General features: G+C 37.3%; 1 protein-coding gene across 1 annotated transcript; it reads right to left on the bottom strand.

Annotated features, from left to right (window-relative positions):
- Positions 1-1,254: 1,254 nt before the first annotated feature.
- Positions 1,255-26,808, bottom strand: LOC139136985 (putative N-acetylated-alpha-linked acidic dipeptidase). The gene is made up of 18 exons (XM_070704866.1): positions 26,663-26,808; positions 21,093-21,441; positions 20,133-20,270; positions 15,989-16,136; positions 15,313-15,444; positions 14,319-14,508; positions 12,978-13,083; positions 12,316-12,491; positions 11,909-12,028; positions 11,251-11,333; positions 10,495-10,626; positions 10,021-10,109; positions 7,852-7,942; positions 6,900-7,164; positions 6,133-6,214; positions 5,854-5,952; positions 3,233-4,777; positions 1,255-3,164 (listed from the first exon to the last, which is right to left on the bottom strand). Exons 2-17 carry the CDS (start codon positions 21,410-21,412, stop codon positions 4,579-4,581), a joined length of 2,370 nt encoding a protein of 789 aa, XP_070560967.1. The 5' UTR covers positions 21,413-21,441; positions 26,663-26,808; the 3' UTR covers positions 1,255-3,164; positions 3,233-4,578.
- Between the last annotated feature and the right edge of the window lie 70 nt (positions 26,809-26,878).

Raw genomic sequence — 26,878 nt, 5'->3', positions numbered from 1 at the left:
ATATGGTTGGACATACACAAGGGGATGAGACAGAAAGCATTACAGAGATGTGGTAACCGGTAACTGTCACTTTCGGAGACTTTCCAGTAAATTTTTGAGAATCATATACACTTTCTTGGTCTTCTTTCTGAAGCACGTTGAAATACTAAGTGTTCCAACTCGACAATAAAGCCTGCAGATGTTTTGTATGGCTAACATGGTTATGTTACAACTGACATGAAGTTTACACAAAGTTCTGCAGACTTCTGTAGATTCTGTACAACTTTGCGAGCTAAACTCGACACTGCCTAAAGTCTGACCTTCAAATAACACTTGATAGGAAGAGTTTGTTAATTCAGTTGATAGCAGAACACAATGCATTCAGACACAATCTATGATAATATTCAAGCTCAACAGTGTTTTAGGAAGAATGCCATGAACTAAAGTTGGAATAAGAATAGGTGGGCCACAAAAATTATTGAAGTTTCGAGAACTTTCCTCAACCAAGTTATACAATACAGCCGGAATGCACTTTGGGGACAACCATTTTGATTCTCAAATTTGTACAATCCGTTTCTAGTTTGCTGCTTGTGTAGGTTCATTTTGAAGCATGTAGGAGTAAAATGGTGTTGTTATGGTCCTGTCTAATAGTGAAAATCGAATATTTTGCCACAGAGTTAATACAGGGTATGGTTGATATTTTGAATTTAACACATGGGTAAATTTTAGGTGATAGCACATTCTCTCATCCAAAACTTTGCACGGTGACCGCTACTTTCTATTCCCGATGAGAAAACGGAATCGTTTAAATTTTCATTCGAGAAATACCAGGGATGGGGGGTTAACCTGTTCATCCCTGTAAAAAGATCCACAATCACTGCTGATAACAATTTGTTTAGGCCAAACAGTGGTGGCGACAGAGTTCTGTCTCTTTTGAGCATCTTCCAGTCCTCCCAGCCAGATAGAGTCAGTGTAGTACAGTCTCCCAAAGTTGTTTTGGATGAAGGGTCCCTGCCAGAGTAAACAGCCTTGGCCTACCATTACGGGAAACCTCCATTAACTTAGGAATACCCGACTTCCCTAGAGGATCAATTTCACAGACCTGCCTTTCCTACAATGGCACTACAATGGCACCAGTTGGATTAGATAAACATAACAATGGAACATTCACACTTGGGGATTAGAAGTCTCTGTTTGTCACCCGAGTTGGTCAGGCAAGAACTCGGGTTTCAGGTACCATGCAAGTTAATGCAGCCTTGGCCTACAAAGGGAACATGATTTTAACTTCCATAACACATTTTATTGACTTGTGTTTGTTAAATTAAAAATGTCGAAAATGCATTGTTACGTTGGTGTTGCATTGGAAAGCTACACTCCGCTAAATTGGACAATATTTGTGACACATCAACAGAAATATAACTACAATCCCAGCCCTGCTATATTTAACCCTTTTCCTGCCAGACAGTATCACTTCCCCATCTGCCAAGTCAGTAAAAAGCGGTATTGAGCCAAAACCATATGTATTTTCACCCACTTGGCTTGGTATGTTATCGCAGCTTTAGTCTGTAAAAATCATGTTTACAGTATCTCTGTCTTCAGGGACCTTCAAATCTTCAAGTCTTTGTTAAAATGCACCATATGGGACATGTTTTGCTTTACTAGTTTTAACCAACTTGACCTGATGGTGAAATATGAACTTGGCAGGAAAAGGGTTAAGCTTTAAAAAGTTTCAAAAGCACTGCTCAAATACAACGTCTTCAAATTTCTCGTATGCATGATATACAAACAGAACCGAGCATAGCAATGTTTCACTGTAAAGCACATAACATATTTTGACAAGCAAAACCTTTTATGCAAATTCTAATATCAATTTCATGTTTATTATCAATACCAGCCTCTTGAGAAGAATTCAGCCTCTTTGCTTTTTTTCACGGTCAACAGCCTTTAACATTTATACTGAAAGCACTTGTAATCACTGAACCAAAGTTGCTATCGGGGTTCATACACTCAAAGTCACTTAAAATTCCAGGACTTTACAGGGTTTTTTTTATCTGCCATTTCCAAAATGTTAAACTCAAGTTCAAAAATATAAATGTATACAATGGAACATCTACTATCCATGCCTTCTCCGTAATGGATTCCATGATTGGAAAATCAGACATTGAATGACAGCACCTTATAATGAGATTTGATGAAAACGAATTGAAATAATAAAAGTTGAGATAGTCAGTGTATCATTTTACACCATACAGTGTAGATTTATCACAATACACACGAAACTTTTGAGTATGTAAAGTAAAAAAGTAAAATAAAATAAAAAATAATATAAAGGTACACATTTGGATAACATGTCTGGAACAAACAAAACACATCCTGAATAAATATAAAAAGAAAAATATGAAGTATGGAGTATATAAAAGGTAATTACAGCACAGTATTCTCAAAGTACAATTAAAGAATACAAACAAGACAAGACAGCGAAAGGTCCACAAAAAAGACAGCCTTTTTGAAAAGTAAAATCCACAAGATTAATAGGAGCTATCTCAAATAAAGCAGAAAAATCTACTGTTTAGCAAAGCCATTGAACAAAACTGTTTTTGCTTGATATCACTTAAAAGATCATTGTATTTTGCTCTGGTGTGGGAAGAGAAGCCAACCTTTGTTTGGCATAAATATTCTCAATTAGTAATGAGTTCTTACCATACCATTAGCATAATACTCTGATGAAAACACTCTGCATAAATGAATCAGTGTTTTTGTGAAGGTTGGGGGAACATGTGCAATCATTTGGGAACCCCAGCGACATTTCTTCTGTCCAGTTGGCAATTAATTTGACTGCATTGATATATCTCGGGGGAAGGGGGGGGGGAGGGAGGGAGCCCCAGTAAAATAACTGACTTGAGAATCCTGGTAACATTTACCAGCCTACTGCCCTTAACAAAGTCACCAACATCATGAGCCTATTCAGGTAGATGAGAGTAATATTCTTGATATAAGCACTGACTATATTTCAATTTGCATCTAAGAAATCCAGTTCTTCTGAAGCATGTTGGGCACACACTGAACAATTCACAAAGCAGCATCAGCCTAGACGGTAAATTCTTCATAAAACTATAGTAGGGCCCCCTAGAACATCTAGTTTTCTTCAGGTGGCTAGAAATCACTCTCAATTTACCATTTTCAACCTGTTCACCCCCAATTCCTTGTAAACAGATCTACAATTTCTACTGATATCAATGAGTTTGGGCCAAACCATAGCGGTGAAATGGTGATGGCAAGCTTTTCATGTCTTTTTTGACATTTTACACTTTTCCCAATTGTAAACAGGAATTTTTTTATCATTACGACATTCAAATATCTGTCTTTAGTTGCGTCACTGTAAAAATGTGAATAAATTTAGGATAGCTGATGAGAATATTCAAGCACGACGAATTAAAATACACATGGACTTTAAATATTTACACAGTGGTTTCATTTTCACACTGGTAATTGCATAGGAAACACTCTACTCTAGTCACTGTACTGTACAAATAACTGAGACGGTGCATCAATAATGGATGTATCTGGGAAACATGTTTGTGCTGATTAAACCTTTCAAGACTGTTGATTGTATTTCTCTGACAGAAAAGACCAACATTTTGCAGCAGTGCCTCAGAATATATCTGTATGACTTGATATAGACATGTTGTAAAGCTGTTAAGTCATACTTTAGTATTTGTTCTTCAATTGAAATTGCAGCATTTGTTTTCAGGTGCGTATGATTTGGTGAGGTAGAGAAGAATGAGTTTAAAATGGTTTTTTAAAATTCATTTATCTGAAGATTACAGCCCAAACCAAGCAGATTAAAGTTTGTAGAAAGTGAGCCAAAACCAAGAAGATACCATGGTTCAAACTACCCTACACTAGTCCTACTTGGTTTTGATAGGTGACTAGACTATTCTTTACTGCTTTCCAGATTACTGACTTTCAATGTTTGTTTTGAAATATCACTACCTACGATGGTTACGTTGGTCTAACTTGAATTTGCGACATCAAAAAACTCTAACACAATGAAAACAACCGATTTTCATACGCTGTTTTGGAAAATTAGCCAATGTCAAATAGTTTGTCACTATAGTAAAATTGTAATCGTGGACATCCTGACTTTCACATACTCCTTCAATTTAAGCACTTTGGTTTTTACACACTGAGAGAGTATAACCTGAAATTCATTAGTAATACTTTAATACAATTTCTATGGGTTTAGCATCAGTGAAATGATAAAACAATAATAAAAATATCAGCGTGATCAATCCAGTGGATAGATCAACTTGGCACAGAGTTTTAACCAATTTGTGGTTTCAAAGTGTCATTTTGTTGTGCAATATGTATTCTGCTTTACTACATTACACTCTCCGATACAGCATGTGTTTTACACGGCAAGAGTTTAGACCAGCCATCAATCACACAGCAAATGGTGTTAACTATTGTCAACATAGGGAGTCCATTCATTACTTTGCTATGGTAAGTTATAGGCATAGGGCCTTCTAAGGGAACGACTTTCCAATGGAAATACAAGTGTTTGCTGGCCTGCTATAGTATCACATCTACTTGCTTTAACTACGACAGGATGATAGAATCCTGGAGGCTGGCTGTAGCTGCTTGAACTGACAGCGTCACCAGTGAAAGTTGTCTCTTGACGGTTTCCCAGCTGTTTTCATCGTCCGTGCTGGCCTTGGCTGCCATGATGCTGTCAACTACACCAGCAAGGTTGACTCCCTCGTAGGCATTCTCTGAACTCGGTGCAAACAACACATGTCTGTGGAGAGACCACAAGATTGTTGGAATGAGAAATGATGGTGAAAGCCTGGCCTGATAGTTTTTGATTCTATCTGCTCCTGTATTATGGGCTGATTAAAAAAATTGATATTCAAATGAAGTGCGCCCTCTAGGCTTCATTGACACACTACTGACACAAGGAAGTTCTCTCTTTCACAGGAATATATTACAAATTACATGTACAGGTGTGAGGATGATGCGAGGAAATTTTGAGAAAATTCTGAAATGAACTTAAAAAGCTTGTGTGCAAGATGATGCACTGTTAGGTAATACAGCTGGACAAGTCCGAAAACCCGACGATCCTAAATGTTCATTTCATGGTAGCCAAATTGCATCGAAATGTTCGATTCTTACATAATCAGATGTTGAAAAATCTGCTTATTTTGATGGTAGCAAAATGACAGTAACGAAAAGACGATATTGTACTAGATTGAGACGCTAAAAAATCCAACTCTTTTATATTGTTCATTTAGATAGTGAAATCCAAGTGTAGTTTTATCGCCAGGAAATGATAGAACTGTTCCCGATTGACATGTTCCAAACCCCAACAATAGTGTGCGTGTGTGTGTGAGGTTTGATACTTCACTTTGACACTTGTTTGTGACTTTGATAAGCAGCGTAGGTGCTGTGGATATTCTGGTCTCATTACATGACAATGGCTCTATTGTTCCAGTCAAAATTCGGGTGTACCCCCCTGGGGGTCTTATAAACGAACTAACAGCTAATTACGAATTGATAAAATAATCCTGGGGGGTCTTATAAACGGGCGGGGTCTTAGAATCGGAGGAATACGGTAATGTACCTGGCACCAACACCTGGGTATTCCTGTAGGATATACAATTGGGAAAATTTTCATCAAATTTTATCAGGGAAAATAGTCAAAATTGTCACTAGATTACTTTTTGCACAGTTACCAATTGTGTTGTTTTATGATTTCTTATGCTGGCGAGCAACTTAAGCTGAATAGCGTCTTGATCTTGGACTGGTTGTAATCTAAGGTCACCTAAAAACCAGCTATATGAAGTGTGGCTGAGAGTTACAAATCACTGGGCTTACTTGTACTGTGGATATCTGCCTGGCACAGCGATGTCATTCCTAATGAAAGATCTCTCCAACTGCATCAACTGATCATTCACGGCTCTGACGGCTAACGGACTGCAAGAAACAAGAATCTAATCACAATGGACATTCTCACCAGGATTGGATCACATGGCATCTAACATAGAGCATCAACCACAAAAATGTTGCTCCTCCCTGAAAGTTTTTGACACTGACAATGATCACAACTGTTTTTTTCTATAAGAAAGACCTGGTAAGAATAAAGATAACACTTACTTTGTCATGGCAGTGTTGGTTACTCTGTCTGCAAAGTCTTCTGCTGCACTGCTGAAATTGGCCACAGCAATTTTCAGCCTCTCTTTTGAAAGAAACAAAACAAGATTAAGAATTTGACTCGCATAGTTGCACTTAATTGATGTTTTACTGATGATCTTGCATTTTGCTGATAGAAACTTGACTCTGGTAGGTTGCGTTTAGCATTCTTAATGAACTCAAAAAGGTGAAAGTGTACTTAGGCTATTGACAGGTGATATGCGATTGTCTTCTAACCTTTTAACACTCACACAGCGATGGTTTGCCCTAAACCCATTGTTATCGGTGGTGTGTGTGGACTTGTCAACAGGAAAAGGAGGTGAACAGGTCCTTTGAACCCTGACCCCTCTGGTGGCCTATGACATCATGCAAAGATTTCAAACTTCCCAAACAGGGCTCTCAAAGGGCTAAAGAAGCATGCTTCTGGTGACTTTAACAGACAGCAAATTTAAAAACAATGGAACTTAAGGCTGTGAAGGTGTGATTTAGGTAACTTTAATTATAGGACTATATGTACTATGGTAAAGAAGTCCCTTTCACCACAATGGTTTGGCCCAAAACGATTGTTATGGATGGTGAGTGTGGACCTTTTCACTAGAATTGGGGGTAAATGGGCTAAAAATTAATGACAAGACTCCGAAAAACCCAAGTGTTCTGGATGCTGAGCTTTCCATTGGTAAGAGAAAGTCTGAATGTAATGAAAGTAACAATCACTGTCCATTTACACTCACCGACAATTGGCACCATGTCACTGCTCTGTGGCGTGTCCTTGAAATATTCCATGTCCAGAAAAGCATCCCTGTACTGCTGGATGGCCATAGCATAGTGTGTGACATTGAATGGCAGTACCAGGGAGTCACTCAGCTGCAGCAGAGATATGCCAATGACTTGAGCCATGGCGAGGTGCATCATAAATGACGGGTCCGTTACTTGCTTGACGCTGGAGAAGTCGTCATAGGCTGTGCCGTATAGCGGATACATCTGAATGTTTCTGGCCTGAGAAATGATGATTAAATAATAAAATTTCAGTATAATGAAATGGTTCACCTGTTTCCCTGTAATGGTTTGGTTCAATACAATTTTTCCTGATTCTCTGCTCAGAGCGTTTTCTGCATATTTAGAGGAGAGTAGGGTGGGGCACTGAAGGGAGACTTGTCTTGCATATCAGAGCAGGATGAAAATTTATATGTATCAGGCGTGAACTTTCATAGATTCGCAGAAGAAGAGGATGACCAAACCAGTGGTTTCCGGGCCACCATATTAGCTTGAATCCTAAAACAAAAGCGTACTGTAAATTATCACAGGGTGACACACTATCCGCATTAATTTTAAATTGATTCTCTTAGATATGTGAAAGCCATAAATGTTGCTGGATGTACGAGAATATGGACACCGATGGAAGGAAATGGACATTGGTTATAAATTCATCAGCTATCAATGGTTGTAATAAATTGCAATACATTTGCCGGCTGTTTTAAAGTGTTACTTGACAAGTGTAATTTTGATAACTTTGATAATTTTTTACAAATTTAACCCACAGTATCGAATTGGAAAAAGTTGAAGATGTTATACAGTAATGTTGCATATGTACAATTGTACTGTACCTTAGAATGGGGAATGTTGGTAAAAATGTTGGTTGCTGAGTAAAGATTTAAAGACAGTAATGATAAGAGGGAAACTTACTGGATCATGTGTGTAAGTTAATTCCATGGATGGTATGCCCAGTGTTTGAATGAATGGTAGTGTGTCTGTTCCACTCCCCAGTATGTCAACCCTGAAATGAAAATGGGTGTACTATATTGGTGATGCTATTTTACGTGCACTATATATGAAATGAAAGGTAACGTCAACAAATGTTGCTCAAATTTATTAACGATAATTATAATGTGATATTTTTTTTTGTACATTCTACGGGGAAATGGTCTTTCTGAATGTATATGGAATATGGTACAATATCTACAGGTGTGATGGTGACAAGTCTTGCTTCTCAATCCCTTGGTTTGGCTATCTGTACTGTTATCACTATACAAATGTGTGAAAATGTGCCAGGGACACAACCTTTTTCTTGAAAAAAAATATCTCTGAGGAATGGATAAAGATCTAACTTTGGAAAATTTCTAACAAAGTCATTTATGGTTTACTGCTTTCACACTTTTCTCCCAATTTATCAGTAGTGAGGTCCACCCACACCACAGACAGCCTGAGAGCTGAACAGAGTTTCATAGTGAAAGGGTCAACCCTTTGAGTGCTGTAATTTTTCCCACCAAAATTTCAGTGCAACATTTTGCTAATTTTTATGAATTTTTCTGTAATCATTTTGATAATTTTGGATCACATTCACATCAATTTTCATAGGCTTCAGATTTTGATCAAATTTTTTGGGAAAAAATCTAAAAAAATTGTCTGAATCTGAGAAACTTGGCAGAGTTATATTTTATAAAGGAGACAAAAATTGACTCTGGCGTTCAAAGGGTTAATGCAAACAGCCTATGAAGTTTCACATCTGCAGATATGCTAAATCTTGCCACATTGCATCATATTGCCTCATACCGGAGAGCCTTTGGTATTACTATGCATGTCAGAGTTCGAAACCATTTAATGGTTAATGAGAATCTTCTGTTGATGAGGGTTTAAATCCACACTATTAAATGACTTGCTATGTGAAACATTTAATACCCACAGCTTTTGAGATTGATCACAGCACCACTTCAACATTACATGCACATTTGAAGACTAGTGTAAATTTATTTAATAACACAATCCTATATTTTCTGTGTATTGATCAGACTTCCATCATAAATAATCTCTTAGAGCAAACACACAGTGATTCACATGTTGGCATTAATTATCAAGCAGGATGGGATAGGTGATTATTTATGAGACAGGGTATGACTATTACCTTTAAAGATCATCAACATTACGAGGTTTGTACTTTGTAGACTGAAAGTCATATTAATATGTCATTATTCAGAAAATTGATCGCGCAAATGTTGTTGACAATTGAGAGTGATAATGAATATATTTGTAAGTGAGAAGGCCACTCATGACTGGGGCATAAATAGCTCTGGAAAGTTTGTGTGCGATCTGCAAAGGTCAGAGTTCACATCCTTTCCATATGTTGGGCCAGACTGGGTGACATAGACATGATATACAGGCACAGCTGCCGTCTAGGTAGGCCTGTAACTCAAACCATTTGAGGTTGTTATGGCGTGACTTAACAAATAATACTCTGACAGCTTCAAACATTTGGCAAAATTTATGAACAAATTAATTTAAATTTGTTCTCTTCGCTGTTGAAATGAAAACTTCAACAGCATCCAACAGAGGGCGCTCTTCTATAACATTCTCATCCTGGCTTCAGCTTTGAAGAGATGAAGTTTTGTCATAGATATAATTTACTCCTTTCACTTCATAAATTAAATCTGTCAATATTATCATTTATCTTTGCTAAAGCATACAAACACTGTTGAAAAGGAGTGAGCGGGTACAGGCTGAGTTGACTATCTATTGCAGCTTTGGCAGGAACATGGCAAAAAATACGACAAGATCCAGAACTTTCTGGACATTCTTTTGAATCATTTGACTTGCTGATAAAACAATGGAATTTACTGCCACAGAGCATTTTGATAGGGATATAATAAAGAGGATTGATATATTATGACACTGCCTAAAACCAATGGTAATCAACATTGATTTCACTGCTGTTCTGGTAAGTGCTTTTTAAGCTAGTTGGATGAATAAGGTTGTAATGTGGTACACAACAAAACTTTCAAGTACACCATATATGTTACTTTAAAACAGAGACACACACACATACATACTAAACATGAGACTGTACAATAATACACTTACCTTGGCACTGTCTCACCTCCATATTTCATGTTGAGTTTTGCATTCCAGTTTTCATAAACTGACATCTCTTCATGATGAGGGCAATCAACCTGTTGACAGACATCACAGTTGGAGTAGAAGAACCAGGTGAGGTGATGAAACTACGGCTTTACAGTGAACATCACTTAGATGTGCAAGTATTCAACATTGACTCCCTTCAACAAATCTTAAAAGATCAGTGGGTGAACTGAAATTTTTTGTCTGTGACGAGGGCAAAATTTTTGCCTCAATCCACAGATTAAATCTCTGTAAGTGATTGATCACCATGGTTAAAGAAACTACCCATGATGCACTATGATTTATGTATGACCCAAGGTGCACTATGATTTCTGAACTACCCATGATGCATTCTGATTTCTAAACTAGTCATCTGATTCCTAACCTACCCACAATGCACTCTGATTTCTAAATTTCAAAATTGACCAATGAGATTACCTGTTTAGTTGACTCATAGATGACTCTTTTCAGCAGCGGACTGGCGCTGGCTGACAGGGAGTAGTCTCCCATGACAACCGCATCCAGGTTGATATAGGCAACTGCTCTGTTACCCAGCAACTTTTCATATTCCTGAAGATTCAAAATTAAATTATTTGTGACGGTAGAATTTCGGTCTGTAAGTTGTGATGTATCAGGAACGTAATTACTTTGTATCTTTGGGTAGGAGTTCACCCTCTTCACGTTTGACTGTGTATGAAGCCATTCTCCAAACTACAATGCATTACACAAGTTGGACAGTTTCATTCATGAAAGGACGGTGCAGGCAGAGTGTGGACAATACAAAGAGGGTGTAGTGATGACTGTACAGGGTGAAACAACTGATTAAAGGTGCTCCAAGTTTTCTGAGAAAGTTCCACGTATCAAAAAAGATGGCGAAATATTATCAAGTTTGATGTAGGAATCACTTTGGTGGTCGCTGTGACTTTTCCCATGGCCTCACTGTGTAGCAACTAGAGTATTAAATCTGTGGGCATAAGGGTGGAATCCCAAATTACTTGTTGATGTACAAGTCACTTTTATTCTCCCCAAAGTAATACTCTCTGCTGGCTCTTTACAGAACAAGTGTGAGCACATACCGTATGAAAGTTCTATCAGCACAATCAAAATTGGTTATTTGTCCAGAAGGATGTATGATTGTATGAAATATTTTGATGGCCTTGGCAAGAATAAAATTGGTAAAAATTATTCGTGTACCTCAGTCCACTCTGTAGATCCAATCATTCCTAACTCCTTGGCATCCCAGCTGGCAAGAATGATAGTGCGTCGTGGTTTCCACCCTGTATAGAAACACATAATTTGGTTTGTTGTACAACACAGTTTTGAAGTGACGAGTCAACAGTGGATAAAAATATTTCAGAAAGCTGGTTTTAAAATCAATTCCTCTCTTGCTGATGGAAAACATTGATAAAGTTTCACAAGTGCATGAATATCAAAAGTTCTTCAAAAGTAAAATGTTCTTTGCATTTGAATTTTGCTAGTTTTGAAGCATTTCACACTGAACTAGATGTCACCATGAACAAAGTAGAATTTGCATGGACTACTTGGAGCTGAATCTCAAGTAAAACCTGCAGGTTAACAGTACAGTGCCTTCAGAGAAAGACATTAATGTTCTATCATTATGATGAGCAAAACATTAAAAAAGTTGCAAAATTTAGATTACTTGTAAAATACTCTAACCGGTAGATAGACTTGTTAATAATTTTAAATACTCTTTTGGCAATTTGTCCAATATTTGGAGGAAGTTTAAGGCCATATTTGATTTGGCAAAAAATTCAATAACTTCACCAAAACACACAGCAATCTGAACCAGAGTTTTACGCCATCATTAAGTGTCTTAGGACAGTCCTTTCACCTTGTTTCAGCATTTTTCCCAACGTTCTCGATAACTCCATCAAAATGGCCGTTCCACTTCCAGCGTCTATGGCACCGTAGGTCCAGGAATCCCTGTGATTGCCAATGATCACGTACCGATCTGATGGTAGAAAATAGAAAACAAAATGAATGTTTCCTATGGATTTGTCATCAGCCAATAACACAATTACTCTACATGGTCATAAATTCAAATCAAGCAAAATTCCAGTCCATGTGCACAAAACTGACCAATCAGCAACTCCGTTACAAAAGAAGATTTCAGCACAATGTGAGATGTACAATTTCATTGGTTGTGTGCTTTCTCACACATAGAGGGCAAATTTGCTGAGATTCTGGCATACATCATGACAGAAAAACACACACACTAGGCTATGATAAGCAAATCACCTGGTTCTACAGATCCCTGTACCATGGCCAGTACATTTGTGATCGTCGTCACATCCCTTTTGTTGTGGGTGACCAGCTGCAGAGTGAGGATTTGCTCAACAAACCCCGGTCCAACATTGTACGAACAACCTTCCGGCCCCTGCCACTCATCTGGAGCCTCAGGTCCTTTCAGTAAACTGCAAAGCACATTTGTTGAAAAAAGCATTGATATAATGTGGGCTTTTCATAGTATGGGATTGAGGCCTAAATATTCAGTAGATGCAAAAACCCTTCATATTTGCACATTTGGATTATTCTTTCTAATGAAGAATGATAGTTTGAAAAAAAAAACAAAAAAAACCACAAAATATATATATATAATATAGATAGATAGGATAGATAGATATATAGATATTATTGTGGTGCTGATGTCTACAGATTGGTACATTGCAAATTGTTTACACTGAGAAGACATGACAACACATAGATATGCACAAACCGACTTTTGCAGCCGGTGTAGACAGCAGTTCTGCAAAGGCTGGGAGTTCAGGATGTTGAAAGAATTTGCCGTGAATGCGATTCATGTTTCTCATATATTAGCGTTATATGTACATGTATGTTTGAGAAAGTTAAGAACAACAATGGGGATCATTTCACTGGACAGCCAGTATAAACTGACTTACTTTGAGCCGCACAATATCTTCTGTGCATCTTCGTAACCAATAGTCTGGGCTGGAATGTCAGGGAAAGTGCCTTTGAGGTTTTCTTCCTTCAAACGGTAAGCTTCAGCTGGGTACAAAAAAACATACACTATCAAGAGTCTGATCACCCCCACACAAAAGTAGTGGTATGACCCACTTCAATGAAATGTAAACAGATATTTTGATTTACCATTTTCTCTAAGGGGAGAAATAGACCATCTCCAGCCACTTTAACCCTTTGAGCACCAAAGTCAATTTTTGTTGCCCTTATAAATATACCTCTCTCAATTTTTTTCAGATTTTTGCCAAAATTTTGATAAAAACCTGTGGCCAATGAAATGCTGTGTTCGTTTTGTCCAAAATTATCAAAAAAATTACCGAAAAGTTCATGAAAATTGGTGAAATGTTGCACTAAAATTTTGGTTGGAAAAAATACAGCACTCAAAGGGTTAATGCTTTGAAGTAAGAGAATGAAAATCTGAGCTACAAACAAGTATTAGTATGGTTTATAATTCTTAACTAAATCAATGGGCCATTGACTCAGGAAAATTCTTTTTGATGCAGAGAAATTTTCCATAGTATGTGCACTGTTACAGGGATGTTGCACAGACAGGTTTAGAAGGAAATTTTACATGTTAGATGTACTGATACAGGGCTTGCAAAGAAGAGTTTAGAAGGAAATTTTACATGTTTACATATGCCCTGGTGCAGGGCTGATGCAAAGAAAAGTTTAGAAATTCCTAAACTGACTCAGACGAATTCAGAAATGCCATCAGTCAAAGGGCACACTGTGGACAAGGAATTATTAAAACATTACTCTGCCAGACCAAACATCTGGGGCATTTCAGACTGACATACTGTGTAAATGTTTTAAACAACTTATATCCTGCTTACATTAATTTATCACAAAACCGCATAAATATTGTTTCCTCAAGCAATGAAAAGGAAATATTATACATGTATGTAGATTTAACGAGCGTCTCATATTTCATGCATGGAAAACTTTAATCATTCTAGCCTTGTTTTGACGAGTGTATTTTCCTACAACAATGAAAGGACTGATATTCATGATGGCAGTTTAATCTAGCAAGGTGTTAGAAATGTTTTCAAATTGCTAGTAAACTGTGATGGACTAGGGATAGAGAACAGTTCATAGAGGGTGTTTCTCCCTTCATGGTCGTGAACGTTGTTTGAAAACTGAGCTTGAAAGCATTGGTGATAGCCAGGAATTTGTCGAGAATCCAGTAATGATTGACCCTAACACGTACTTTCACTTTCTTTGAGTTTAAATTCATATTATTGCAATACACATACGTTTCATACCTATGGAAGGTAGACCAGGTGTGAGTGGGTCTCCGTTGCCAAGGTACACAGTGCTCCTTTCTGTGCCGTTGCCAGGCAACCACCATGTGTTTGGATACACTTTTTCTGGCTCTGTGCCATCCGAGGCGTAGTCTTTGCTATCCGGAAACAGAACCACAGCAATGGCGCCGGCGTCCTTTGCATTTTTCACCTGAAAGAAGAAAGAAAGAAAGATTAATTTACTCACAAATTCATTAAGCATGGTTCACTGATAAGTAAGGAGTATACAAATCCATTGAGATGAACACTTATTTTAATGAAAGCATTCATGCATTATGCAGTACCTGCCACATATGTATTGACAGTTAACTCTTTGAGCGCTGTAATTTCTCCTGCCAAAATTTTAGTACAAAATTTTACCAATTTTTATGAATTTTTCTGTAATTTTTAGATAATTTTGGACCAAATGGACATCACATTTCATTGGCTATAGTTTTTTCTCAAAATGTTGGCAAAAAACTGAGAAATATTGACAGGGGTATATTTTATGTAGGGGACAAAAATAGACTTTGGTGCTCAAGGGGTTAAGCTATTGGATCAATTTTGTCTGCACTGTATCTCAACCTCTTTAATATTCCCCTGGGGTTATTAAAATCTCATACACTTTCATGGAAAAACAACAGTCAGACGAAAAATTTAAGATTTTAACTTTCGAGGTGCATACTACTGTAAAGCAGCAATACCTGGTTACAGTGACAAATCGTCTTTCCGAAGTCGTGAGCAATGTAATCAGAAATATTAACTTGACAAAAATTTTGTGAGATTTGAATTCTGTGCAAGGAAGGTTTTGTTCATGATCAAAGATATTGTGGAGAAATAGTGAAATCCCTGGAAAATTCCATAGAATGTACACACATGAACACAGAGAGAGAGAGAGAGAGAGAGAGAGAGAGAGAGAGAGATGTATGGAAAATATACACAGGCTGTAAGAAACTCACTGTACACACTCACATACCATGTTTCCTTTATGGATTTTTCCATATCTCAAGATAACAATCTTATCCTTAGCGGCATCATCATCACCAACAATTGTCTTCAGTTTTTCAAAGTCCTCTTTTCTTCCATAGTTTACATAAACAGGTTGGTTCTGGTATGACCAAAATGAGACAAAAACATACATGACTGGACATTCATGTATATAAAAACAGTAAAAGATTTTGTCAAACTGCTATTAATATGGACGTTTGACCGAAACCTTTCCTTGAAAGCTACAACATTTTCTCATAGTCAAACTATAAAATTTGAAATAATTTAACAAAATCTGATTGATCCTATTTCTTGTCAACATAAAATGGTGTACACAAAGTGAAATTGGTCCTGATTTTCCATAAATGTAACACATAACTTTATAAGTAAATAAATAGATCATACATAAAATAATTTTACAGAAACTTTTTTTACCATAAGAAAACTGATTGTGGGCCACCCATTTCAAAGTAATATTGATGATACCATCATTTTCCCTGGTAATTTCGTTTTAAATTTCTTTTTATTCATGGCTCTCATCATATTCTGTAATCTGTGCATGAGGTATCACTTGTCATTGTTGTATGTTGTTTTGACGTTTTCATATGTAAATTGCTATAGCGATATTTTCTCTGATTTTTCATCATGAAAACATGTTTACGTACTTCCTGTATGCAAGGGTCAGAGTCAGTGGGGCACATACTGTACGCGACAAATGGCTGATCAACATCTGCAGCTGATCCATCCTTTGGTACAATGGATATCACCTCTGCTCTTTTATCATTCATCACAGCGACTTTGTTTTGCGCCTCTCTGCAACAGAACATAACTACAGCTTGAGGTTTGTTTTCACTTTGTGATTCTGATACAGTTAAACCCCCACTTTCCTGCCAAGTTCAAGTCTATATCACCACCAGTGAAAGGGCATCATAGCATGTCCACATGTTGTACATAGACTTGAACATTTGAAGGCCCCAGAAAACCCAGATACTGTTAACAACATTTTTCCTACTTAAAACTCTTTATAACATACCACGCCATGCTGGTGGACATACATGTAGGTTTGGTTCAATACTGCTTTTTACTGACTTGGCAGATCAGGAAGTGATACATGTAGGCCTGGCAGGAAAACGGCTGGTTGATAACCCTTTCACTATCAAAATTTGCTTAATCCCAACTGTTTTCAGTTGAATGGATGGATCTACACACAGGAAAATGGGGGTGTCAGAGTTGAAGGGCCAACAGTTGCTATCGTTTCACATGATTTCCCTCCATACCATGTGTACTATAAGTCTGACTGTAAAATATGTATCAGGTGGCTAGCTTTCAAATCTCTATGCAGATTTTGTAGACAGTCATGCAACACAAACACTGCAATGATCCAATGTCTTTTATTTTATACCTACGTCTGTAACATGTCAAGTTTTGGTTTGTGGTAAATTTCTATATCAATAAACATGAAATCTATAACCCTTGGTGTCATTAGACACTGTTTGACCTTTGACCTAACAAGTATTCTACATAAACATCCGCAAAACTCTGCAGCCATTAGATTATTATTTTCAAACAGCGTGTGTGTCAAATTTTAAAACGACTAGCCAAAAATAAATTTACATGATACAATTCTGCTGATTTCTTAGCTGTGTGACCTGACTTTTTGTTCTCCACGCTTGGCTGATGCGCTTAATGCATGCCTAGTAAGTCAGCATGTGATGACACAACGCAATTGACACATAAGGAATTCTGGAGAGACTATGTTTTGCTCTGCTTGTAAACTTTGATTTTAATGCTTGGATCTATGTCCTCATAAATCGTACACTTCAGGACTGTCCTTTCCAAGACCTTGGTGCTGTGTGGGGACGATGCCTCTTATCTATGACGTAATTTGGCATAAATTCTGGTGGGTTTAATAATAATCTGATAATATATGAAAGAAAAGAAATGTACGTAATAATATTGAAACTCTTGACAAGACTGTAAAAGTGCAATGTATTAATCCTTTGAACCTGGCTCGGACAAAAATGTCTGCATGATGTCATAGGTCACCAGGGGGGCCAGGGTGCAAAGGGTTAAGAGGGTCGTACACTGCATATACAGTGAAACCTGTCAACGTCCTTACGGGCACCTTTCTAATCAGGACACCTCTTCATTAAGGGCAGATTTATCAAGCCAACAGTTACCATTTGAATAGAATTTTACCTGTCTGTTAAGAACACCTCTAAGGACACTCTTTCTGTTCTTGTAGGTGTCTTTAATAGACAGGTTTCACTATACTTGTGATAAACTTATCTGCCCTATCACTCTCTGTGCCTATGAAAGGATTTTTGCTGCGTGATTATGAGTATCAGTGGTACAGCATACATGTACTTGAAATCTGTTGACTTCGTGTTATAGATTTGCCAGTAGATGCTTTAAAGTGTCGTGACTGTAATTGTAAGAATATCGACCATATTGACGGTTTGCACTCTCTGTACTCAAATATTGTTACTAGTCTTACTACAGCAGCTCACAATAGTATTCCTCCTACGTCTGCTGGAACGGGTTTCAACATAGTTCCAGGGTGGAATGAGCATGTGCGTAACTTTCATAATGCCGCTCGCGATGCGTTTAAATTATGGACCGCTAATGGTAGGCCAAGAACTGGTCCGCTGTTTGATCTCATGCGTAAAACTCGTGCTAAGTTTAAGTCTGTACTCAGGGCATGTAAAAGGGATGAAGGTCAAGCTAAGGCGGATGCATTAGCTAACAATTTGACGCAGGAGGTTCGCGCAAATTTTGGAAATCTGTTACCGCTACTCGGAGCTGTCCCCTTCCAACTAACGTAGGTGGTTGCTGTGGGCACGACAACATTGCTGACATGTGAATTGGAAAAATCACTATGAGAAGCTGCTTAACTCAGTTTCAAACTGCAATGACAAGCATTTTGTGTTGTCGTCATTGAAAGAAATTTATTTTCACAAAGATATGGTGGTTACTGTAGACGAAATTACTCGTTGTGTTAAAATGCTTGAAAAGGGAAAAGCAAGTGGTAAAGACGGCATTGCCGCAGAGCATTTGATTTATGCTAGCTCAATTTTATACATTCTATTGAGTTTGTGTTTTACCAGTTTCTTTATACATGGTTATTTTCCCCACACATTTATGTGTGCTACGATATGCCCTATTGTGAAAGATAAGTCAAAAGATCTTACATCCGTTGACAACTATAGGCCCATTGCAATTGTAACAGCTATCTCGAAGACTTTGGAATTATGTATCTTACACAGGATTGATTCATTTATAGAAACTAGTGCTCTTCAATACGGCTTTAAAAGCAAACATTCTACTGACATGTGTATCTTTGTGCTTAAGGAAATTGTTGATTTTTATAAAAGGCAAAATTCGCCAGTTTTTCTGTGTTTCATGGATGCCACGAAAGCATTTGACAGGGTCAACCACTGGACTTTGTTTAGAAAATTGATCAGTCGCAACATTCCATTGTTTATTATTCGTATTTTGCAGTACTGGTATAGTAATCAGCTGTTTTTCGTCCACTGGGCATCAGCTGATTCCAATCCTTTTCAAGTTTCTAATGGCGTACGACAAGGAAGTATTCTCTCATCAAAACTGTTTGCTATTTATGTAGACCAGTTAAGTAGTAAGCTACAGTCTGCTGGCGTAGGATGTTATTTAGCGAATCATATTATGAATCACTTATTTTATGCTGACGATCTGGCCTTGATTTGTCCATCTGTGAAAGCTCTACAAAAATTGATCAACATTTGTGAACACTATGGTAACGAGCATGATATTCTCTTTCATACTGAGTAAACTGAGTGTATGGCTATTTTTCCGAAATCTTGGAAGCAGGATAGGTTCCTCATGTATATTTGTATGGTAATTCTCTTAAATTTGTTAGTTCGAAGAAATATCTTGGCTACATTATGTCCTCCACTGGGATGGACGATGCAGATATGCAAAGACAGCTTCGTAGTTTTTATGCGAGAGCTAATTTTATTGTTCGTAACTTTGGCCAGTGCTCTCAGAAAGTAAATGTGTCCTTTTTAAAAGCTTTTTGTATAGTGTTTATTGTTTGAACGTGTGGTGTAATTTTAGTGCTAAAATAATGTCAAAACTGAGGATAGCTTATAATAATGCCTTGAGGTTGATTTTTGACCTGAAGCGTGACGTCAGTATTAGTCACAATTTTGTGACCAAGAACATCTTTAATTTTGCTTCCCTTCACCGAAGACTGCTGTTCGCATTTTGCAAGCGTCTGTCCGTGAGTGAAAACCCAGTTATCCTTACCTGTGTAGAGTCTGATTCATATTTTCATTCAGCTTTTTGGAAACATTATAGAAAGGTTCTTTATTAAGTTTTTTGCTCTTTTTTAACTTCTGTATATTTTTTTGCATCTATTTATTTTATATTATGGGCATTCATGGCCTGAAATAAAGATTAATAATAAAATAATAATAATAATTTACTCTTGAACTCTCAAATTTCTGAACTCTCTGTGTCAAGTCAGCAAATTTCTTGATAATTCCTCATGTCAGCCCAGCTATCAATACATACATGTAGCCATGCAAACTTTTCGTAAGTCAAAGATATCATTCGTTAGTCAGTGGTACATGATATTTGCTTTGAGGTATTCTCACCTTGACATTGGTTTTGTCATATTACATATGTTCTGCATATTCTTCAAGTGTTTGCAAATTGGTAAAAATTGTCTTTTTTTGGTAGTACATTATGCAGATGTAGTTGGATCAGAATCTAAATTTAAAATGCAAACTATGTGAAAGCTTTAACTAGTGTTACATGTCATCTCACCTGTTTGGGAAGGAGAGTAGTACATTGTAAGATTTTGACTGCACTGCAAATCCGTACTCCTGCCATTTCTGTGAGATATACTGAGCTCTTTGGGAATTGTTGATGCTTCCGGCAGGGTGAGATGCACTGGAGAAATATCTGAAATTGGAAAAAGTGACCATACTAGGAGCACTTCCTGATAGAGTGTCTTAGCAAGAAGAATTGACACCGCCATCTAAGTTGATGCTTTGAAAAAGGTACATGTATGTGCTCAGTCTAAGCATTAAATGCTTACAGGAAAAGATTTCAGTACAAATTGAACACTCTGAAAGAAGCAGACTGAAACATGTCATAAAATGCATCATTCCGACAAATTTCCTTTGGAAGAAAAATGCTCAAGAATTTGAATTTGTAGTGTAAGGAACACAATGAAACTTAAATTCAACCAAAAAGTCACAAATGAGAAATATAAAATTGTACAAAGTTTCAACATTTGCATGGTTTTTGTGTCCTTTTCCAATTCCAATGTCAGTTAGGATTTTCTCATCTTCAAATATCTGAGAAAGCAAGAGAGTCATATCATTGAATAAAATCAGTTTTTTCCTTTTTTTTGACAACCCTGAACTTAATTGAGGATCTGTTGAAATCTGTTCAAATCTGGGAATTCATGAGTATTACAAACTTTGGAGCAATAATGACTTTTCAGAATTTTTTTAAGTTCCGTAGGCGTTGCACACCAACATGCAAAAAGACACATCTCAGTCAGAGGTTAACTTAGGCTTTTCGCCCCTAATTACCAGTAAATAGGTCCATAATCACTATTGATTTCAATGGTTTTGGGACAAACCATGGTGGTGAAAGCATTGAACCAAGAAACAAAACACCCTATCCTTGCTAATCTTCTGAACAATACATGAGGAAGCTGTAAAGTCACTGAGCTTTGCCAAATTGAATTCCCACACAAAGTACACAAACACTTACGAAAGAAACTCTTCCAAATTTTTGGCTTTGAGTTCCCTTTTCAGCATGTCACCATTCTGTCGGCTGTATCCCAACATGAGATCGTCACAGTCAGTGCCGATTCGCACCAGGTGCCTCCTTGTCAGATAGCCGAGTATGATCCCAACCATGAAAATCAAAATAGCCAGGAATATTTTCAGAGCCGTTCCCTGTTTTCCGGCACACCATTCTGGATATCTTGTGGTTTCACGTGGCCGATGGTAGTCAACGCCGATGTCGATGGTGTCGGGTTCTGCCTCCCATCGGCTATACGCTGTTCCTCTGTCGTCATTAGTACTCATCCTGTATGCTGGCAGTTACCGTCCCTCTTCTGAAAAAAAACCCCAGGATGTTAGTTCTATTTTTAAGGTCTGGAAAGCAATTCTATAACTGCTAAATATTGCTATGTGCAATATGGAACACTCTGAAATTGAGTTGGCAACACAAAATATTATAGACAGACAATGGCTCCGAATTCCAAAATATTTGTAAAAGTATTTTCAACATAACAACACTGATTCTCCTCAGTTTCTAGCACATTAGGGTATTCTCCGCGGTGTCAGAGGGCATTTTCAACGAGATACAGATTGTAGTAATGACCCTCGAGATATATTTTTTGTAATTTTCAATCTACCTCACTTAACAAAAGTTTCATGAGACGGTTAGAATTTGAAAACTTGCATATCGCTTATTAAAGAGGGAGGCCTCCCTTAAAAGAGCGCCAAGCTATGGCGACATTCATTGTGTAAGTGGATACCAAACAGGCACACACACTACAGACCAGATATGAACTGAAAATGCTCACGTGTTTCAATATATATTGCAGTTATGTGTAAATTTTAACCTTTGCCACATGTTTGCAACTTCATTGAAAATATTATGATCAATGTAACGAACAATAATCACCGCCGATTAGGTCATGAACAAATATGTAATTAGCTGAAATAAAAAATATCAAAGTTCCTTTACTGCTGTAATTGTATCATCACTTTATACAGTAAGTGTAATCACTGTTGGCCAAGTCCTTCAAGCCATATATGCCGAGCTGTGAAATCTCATTAGACATGCAAATTATAAATTAGCTGACATGAAAATGTGAAATGACTTTTGATATTGTTTTAATCTGGTATAATCATCAATGTACATAGCATGATTTGCCAACTTTGATAAAGTGAATCCAGTATACATGTACACTGTATATCCCTATAAGCAAAGGTCATTAAATATGTAAATTAGGAATTGGCTTAAGTAAAAATGCTTAATGATTTTCAACAATGTTGTATCATGGTATCTGCAATATTATGTCGCAAGTTTTGTCAAGTTGATTTAGATATATATCTCTAATTAGGAAAGTTCATTTAATATGCAAATTAAGAATTGGCTGAAGAGAAAATGCTTAATGACTTTCAATAATATTGTATTATAGTGTCTTTGATGTACATAGCAAGTGTCATCAATTTTGATCAAGTCAATTCAGATAAATATCCCTAATTATGAAAATTCATTTAATATGCAAATTAGAAATTGGCTGAAGTAAAGATGTTTTTTGATTTTCAATAATATTATATCACAATATCTTTGATGTATATAGCAAGTTTCAACAACTACAATCAAGTTAATTCAGATATATATCCCTAATTTGGAAAGTTTATTAAATACCGTATGCAAATTGGGAATTGGCTGAAGTAAAAATGTTTAATGACTTTCAAAATGTATCATCATAGTAGCTTCAATACATGTAGCAAGTTTCATCAACTTTGGTCCAGTCAATTTAAATATATCTCTAATTAGCAAAGTTCATTAAATATGTATTGTAAATTGGGAATTGGCTGCAGTTAAAACGCTTAATGACTTTCAATGTTTAATAAATCATAGTATCTTTAATATACATACCAAGTTTGGTCGATTTTGATCGAGTCAAATCAGACATATATCCCTAATTAGGAAAGTTCATTAAATATGCAAATTAGCAACTCTCTTTCATGTCACCCCTTAATAGTTCCCACAACTGATATATCTAGGTGTGATCAACATTTGTAGCAAATCTCATCAAATTGTGTGTAGTCGTTTTAATGAATATCCGTTTTTCTAAAATCATTTATTATGCAAATACGCAAAAAGTATGAAAGCCACAACCACCAAAAACTAATCAGTTCTTGCCATTTGCTAACTGAATCTATGTACCAGATTTGATTCTGATCTGATAAGCCGTTTTTGAGATATCGGACCAACAGACAGACAGACAGACAGACAGACAGACAGACAGACAGACACACAGACAGACATCGCTGCGACATATGCTCACCTGTGTAAACACGTGAGCAAAAATGCCACTTTTTAGTTTTCTCCGGCCGCAAAAATGCAGATAGACTACCAAGTGGTCACCGCGAAGCTGCTGCCGATTGAACACTGTAGTTATATTCAAATTCTAATGCAACTGGAAGACACTCTTTCAGGAAATTCGAGCGTTTGTGGTGGGGAATCAATGACCATTGGTGATTTGAACCGACCGTCAATCAAACGCTTGTATAAACTCTGTTTGCAGGATTAGCAAAAGGTGGCAAAAGATGGAGATCAGTTTGTGTAATTAATGTTATAGAAATCAAACATCGTACTGGCCAAGTGCTTGACTGGGAGGAGAACTCCACTAATGCGAGAACCTGGGATTGAAAATTGCGGCTTTAAGTACTTCAAAATGGGTATGAACACATAAAGCAGTGCCCTTGCACAATTTTGAACACAAACTTATTAAGTTTCAAATTTGACACACCTACAAATTTCAAAGACAGCTTTTGTCATGTGCCAAATATATACATAAACCACAATACTGTGTTATCACAAGTGTGCCATCTACTAAATGGTGAATGTCATGTACATGTAGATCCATGAACCTATACCTTCAAACATTTTTTCCATTTCCACACAGTACCGATAAGATAGAGTAACACAGATCTGTACATTCACACACATTGTCACATGCATACACCCATGGATGCACACATAGATGCAGACAGACAGACACACACACACTGAAAATCCTGCTGTTGTGTATTGGCACCTACAGGTGCAAAAAAAAATATGTTGTACGAATAAAATATCATACACTGAAAACATTCTCAAGTACTGTCGCACAGCCACTCTGAACACTGGTTTACAGTTTTCTGTTTGAATCTGAGTGCTTTTAAAGTGCACTGACCACCAACTGAACTGAACATATTCATATGTTGGTTTGTTTCTAAACGTGAAGGCATTGCTTTAAGGAAGTGAAATTCAACACTTGAAGTCACATGACCCAATATTGATGTACACCTGAGGCTTTGTGTAATAGCACTGCACAAGTGAGGGATCAATTACATTATATGCTGTAAAGCCTAAATGAGCTTACAACCTGCTGTGTGACCTCAGTGACAGGCCCTTCTCCAAACTGTGGGATCACAACACTATATACCACAGTTCAGGATACAAAACCTTCCCTTTAGGATTGTGTCCTAGTTTCAGGGCAAGCTATATGACGCAAACACACAAATGGTTCAGAGTGTTTTCTGTACAAGCATCAGTAATTCAATTTCCATGTTTAATCATTTTATTATAATTTAAATGTATTATCATTTAAATATCTAATTTGCTTTTGTATCTCCCTTTTCCTCTAAATAGTTAATGGTTTATTTTTTCTTCCACCTTCACATATTTCATGATAGCACTGAACCAATCCAAAGAATCCACAAATGCAAAAACTGAAGCCATTATAATTTACTGAAAAACAAGGGTTTGCCTCTGAGCAACACAGACCTCACCTTATACAGATACTGTACTCTGACTACACTACAGACTAAGCACCTCAGGCTGTTTGATAACTCAAGTGTCTGCTATAAAAACAAAAACAAACAAAACAAAACAAAACAATTTAAAAGTTACCAAAAACAAAAATTTCAGGAATGCACTCTGACCAGAATATGATTATGCTGATGGTCATATTGAGGCTTATTTATCAAATTATTTCATGCAATGGAAGCCACTTTCCTAGTTATCGACAGTGGGGCAAATGTTTTGAAATTTGGTATTTATTTTATGAGGTGAATGCTGGCTGACATATAACCATAAACGTAAAAATATAAGGAGTGAGTAGCAAGTGTGACACAATTGAGCCATAAAGGTAGACAGACAGCCTTGGGAAAAATTTGGAACCTCATATCTGTCATCATACTACAATGATTAATGCGAGGCAGAATTCCTTACGGGACTGATCACATACATACAGCTGCTACTCTGTGTCAAAACAAGTTTTCCTTTTAACCCTTTTATGGCTAGCGTCAAAGATGTTGCATGAAAGCAGGGCATACGGTATTGCTATTCTTGAAATACCACTGAATTGTCTCTCTGGTTCGGGTTATTGAGGACTGCTTAGGTTTGCAACTATGTGTAGTGGTAATTACAAATTATGCAGACCTATAAGACTGTCATGAATTGGTTTGGGGGCATCTCTCCGTCATGTTGACTAACATGGAATGTTAATGTTGGACAATTGGTCAATCCCTGAATTCGACTCACCATGGTACAAAAAAAGCCATATGCACAAACATGCATAGAAACATACGCATGCAGAACCATACGCCTTTCCTTATGTGTTTGTACACATGGATTTGTGTGCACCGCCATCACGTGATCTCTTCAGCTTATTGTGTCTACAGAACACTCAGCGTCCCCTTTAACATTCTGCAGTAGAACCATTATACTATCAATTTTATAAAATATAATTATTTAAATTTGTAAAATTGATATTCTGAATTTTATCGAATAAAGACGAGCAAAACACAAAACACAAAACAAAATAAAAAACAGAAAACAACATCTCTTGTGCACATAATAATCATAAATCATGTGCAAAAATGAAAGAACACCGTGGCCGTGTTGACCTGAATGAATTTCTGAAGCGCTTCTGGAATGTGAGACGCATTATAGTTTAGGCTATAGGAAAGTAATCTGAGGGCACATGCCACTGGCGACCTGCATGTCCCGGAGAGTTGGAATAAGGTCAACCATAGACCCCTAAAGGAAGCGAGGGTCTATGATGATCATGGGTCAACATACCTATCGGAGACTTGATGAGGCCGTGTGTGTACGATGGCCAGAATAGCAAAGCTATCGATGTTTGTTGAATGTCACAGCACAGTCCCTCCCCTTGGTGGAGGGACTGCAGCTAGAAAGTGAAGAACCAGCTGAAAGTTAGTTGAGGAGACCTTGACCGCATATCATTTGCATCTCATTGTCGGCTACATGGACTGTGTGCCCACAGCTATGATTTTATATGCACTCAACTGATACGAATACATGCTAGCTGTACGGGCGTAGCAAGTAGGACGTATGATAGACACCGGCTTACGTGGTCACGCCTACACATTCAACCGTCAACACACATGCATTTTCCGCGCCAGATGGCGATGACAACAAACATGGCACCGCGCCAAGGCAAGCATGTCCACATGGTTTCAAAACCATAACAAACATGACAACTTGAAATTGTCACTGGTTAAGACATTGAAATTTTCACAAACCTTTAAGAGAGTGATCTGCGAATCAGAAATGTCGGGTTGACACCTCAGTTTCTACAAAAACTACCAGGTGGGAGGTGCAAAAACGAGTGTTTCCCCGAACCGCAAAGACGTACAACATCGACGGAGTCGTCACTTTCGAATGTGGGCGCGAGAGCAGCCTGTTTTCAAACTTTATTTCATCCATAAAGAGTTCAACAATTTAATTTGCAGTTACCT

This window comes from Ptychodera flava, chromosome 7 (assembly GCF_041260155.1).
Source record: "Ptychodera flava strain L36383 chromosome 7, AS_Pfla_20210202, whole genome shotgun sequence".
NCBI classification, from domain to species: Eukaryota; Metazoa; Hemichordata; class Enteropneusta; family Ptychoderidae; genus Ptychodera; species Ptychodera flava.
This window is presented reverse-complemented; position numbering and strand designations above follow the sequence as displayed.

Bases quoted from the DNA above. Each gene is read 5' to 3' on its own strand.
- LOC139136985 (XM_070704866.1), bottom strand. From the start codon at position 21,412: ATGAGTACTAATGACGACAGAGGAACAGCGTATAGCCGATGGGAGGCA. The intron at 20,271-21,092 runs GTAAGTGTTTGT...TTCCAATTTCAG, and splicing joins AATTTGGAAGAGTTTCTTTC to ATATTTCTCCAGTGCATCTC. The intron at 11,334-11,908 runs GTGAAAGGACTG...GTTTCTATACAG, and splicing joins GGGAAAAATGCTGAAACAAG to GGTGGAAACCACGACGCACT.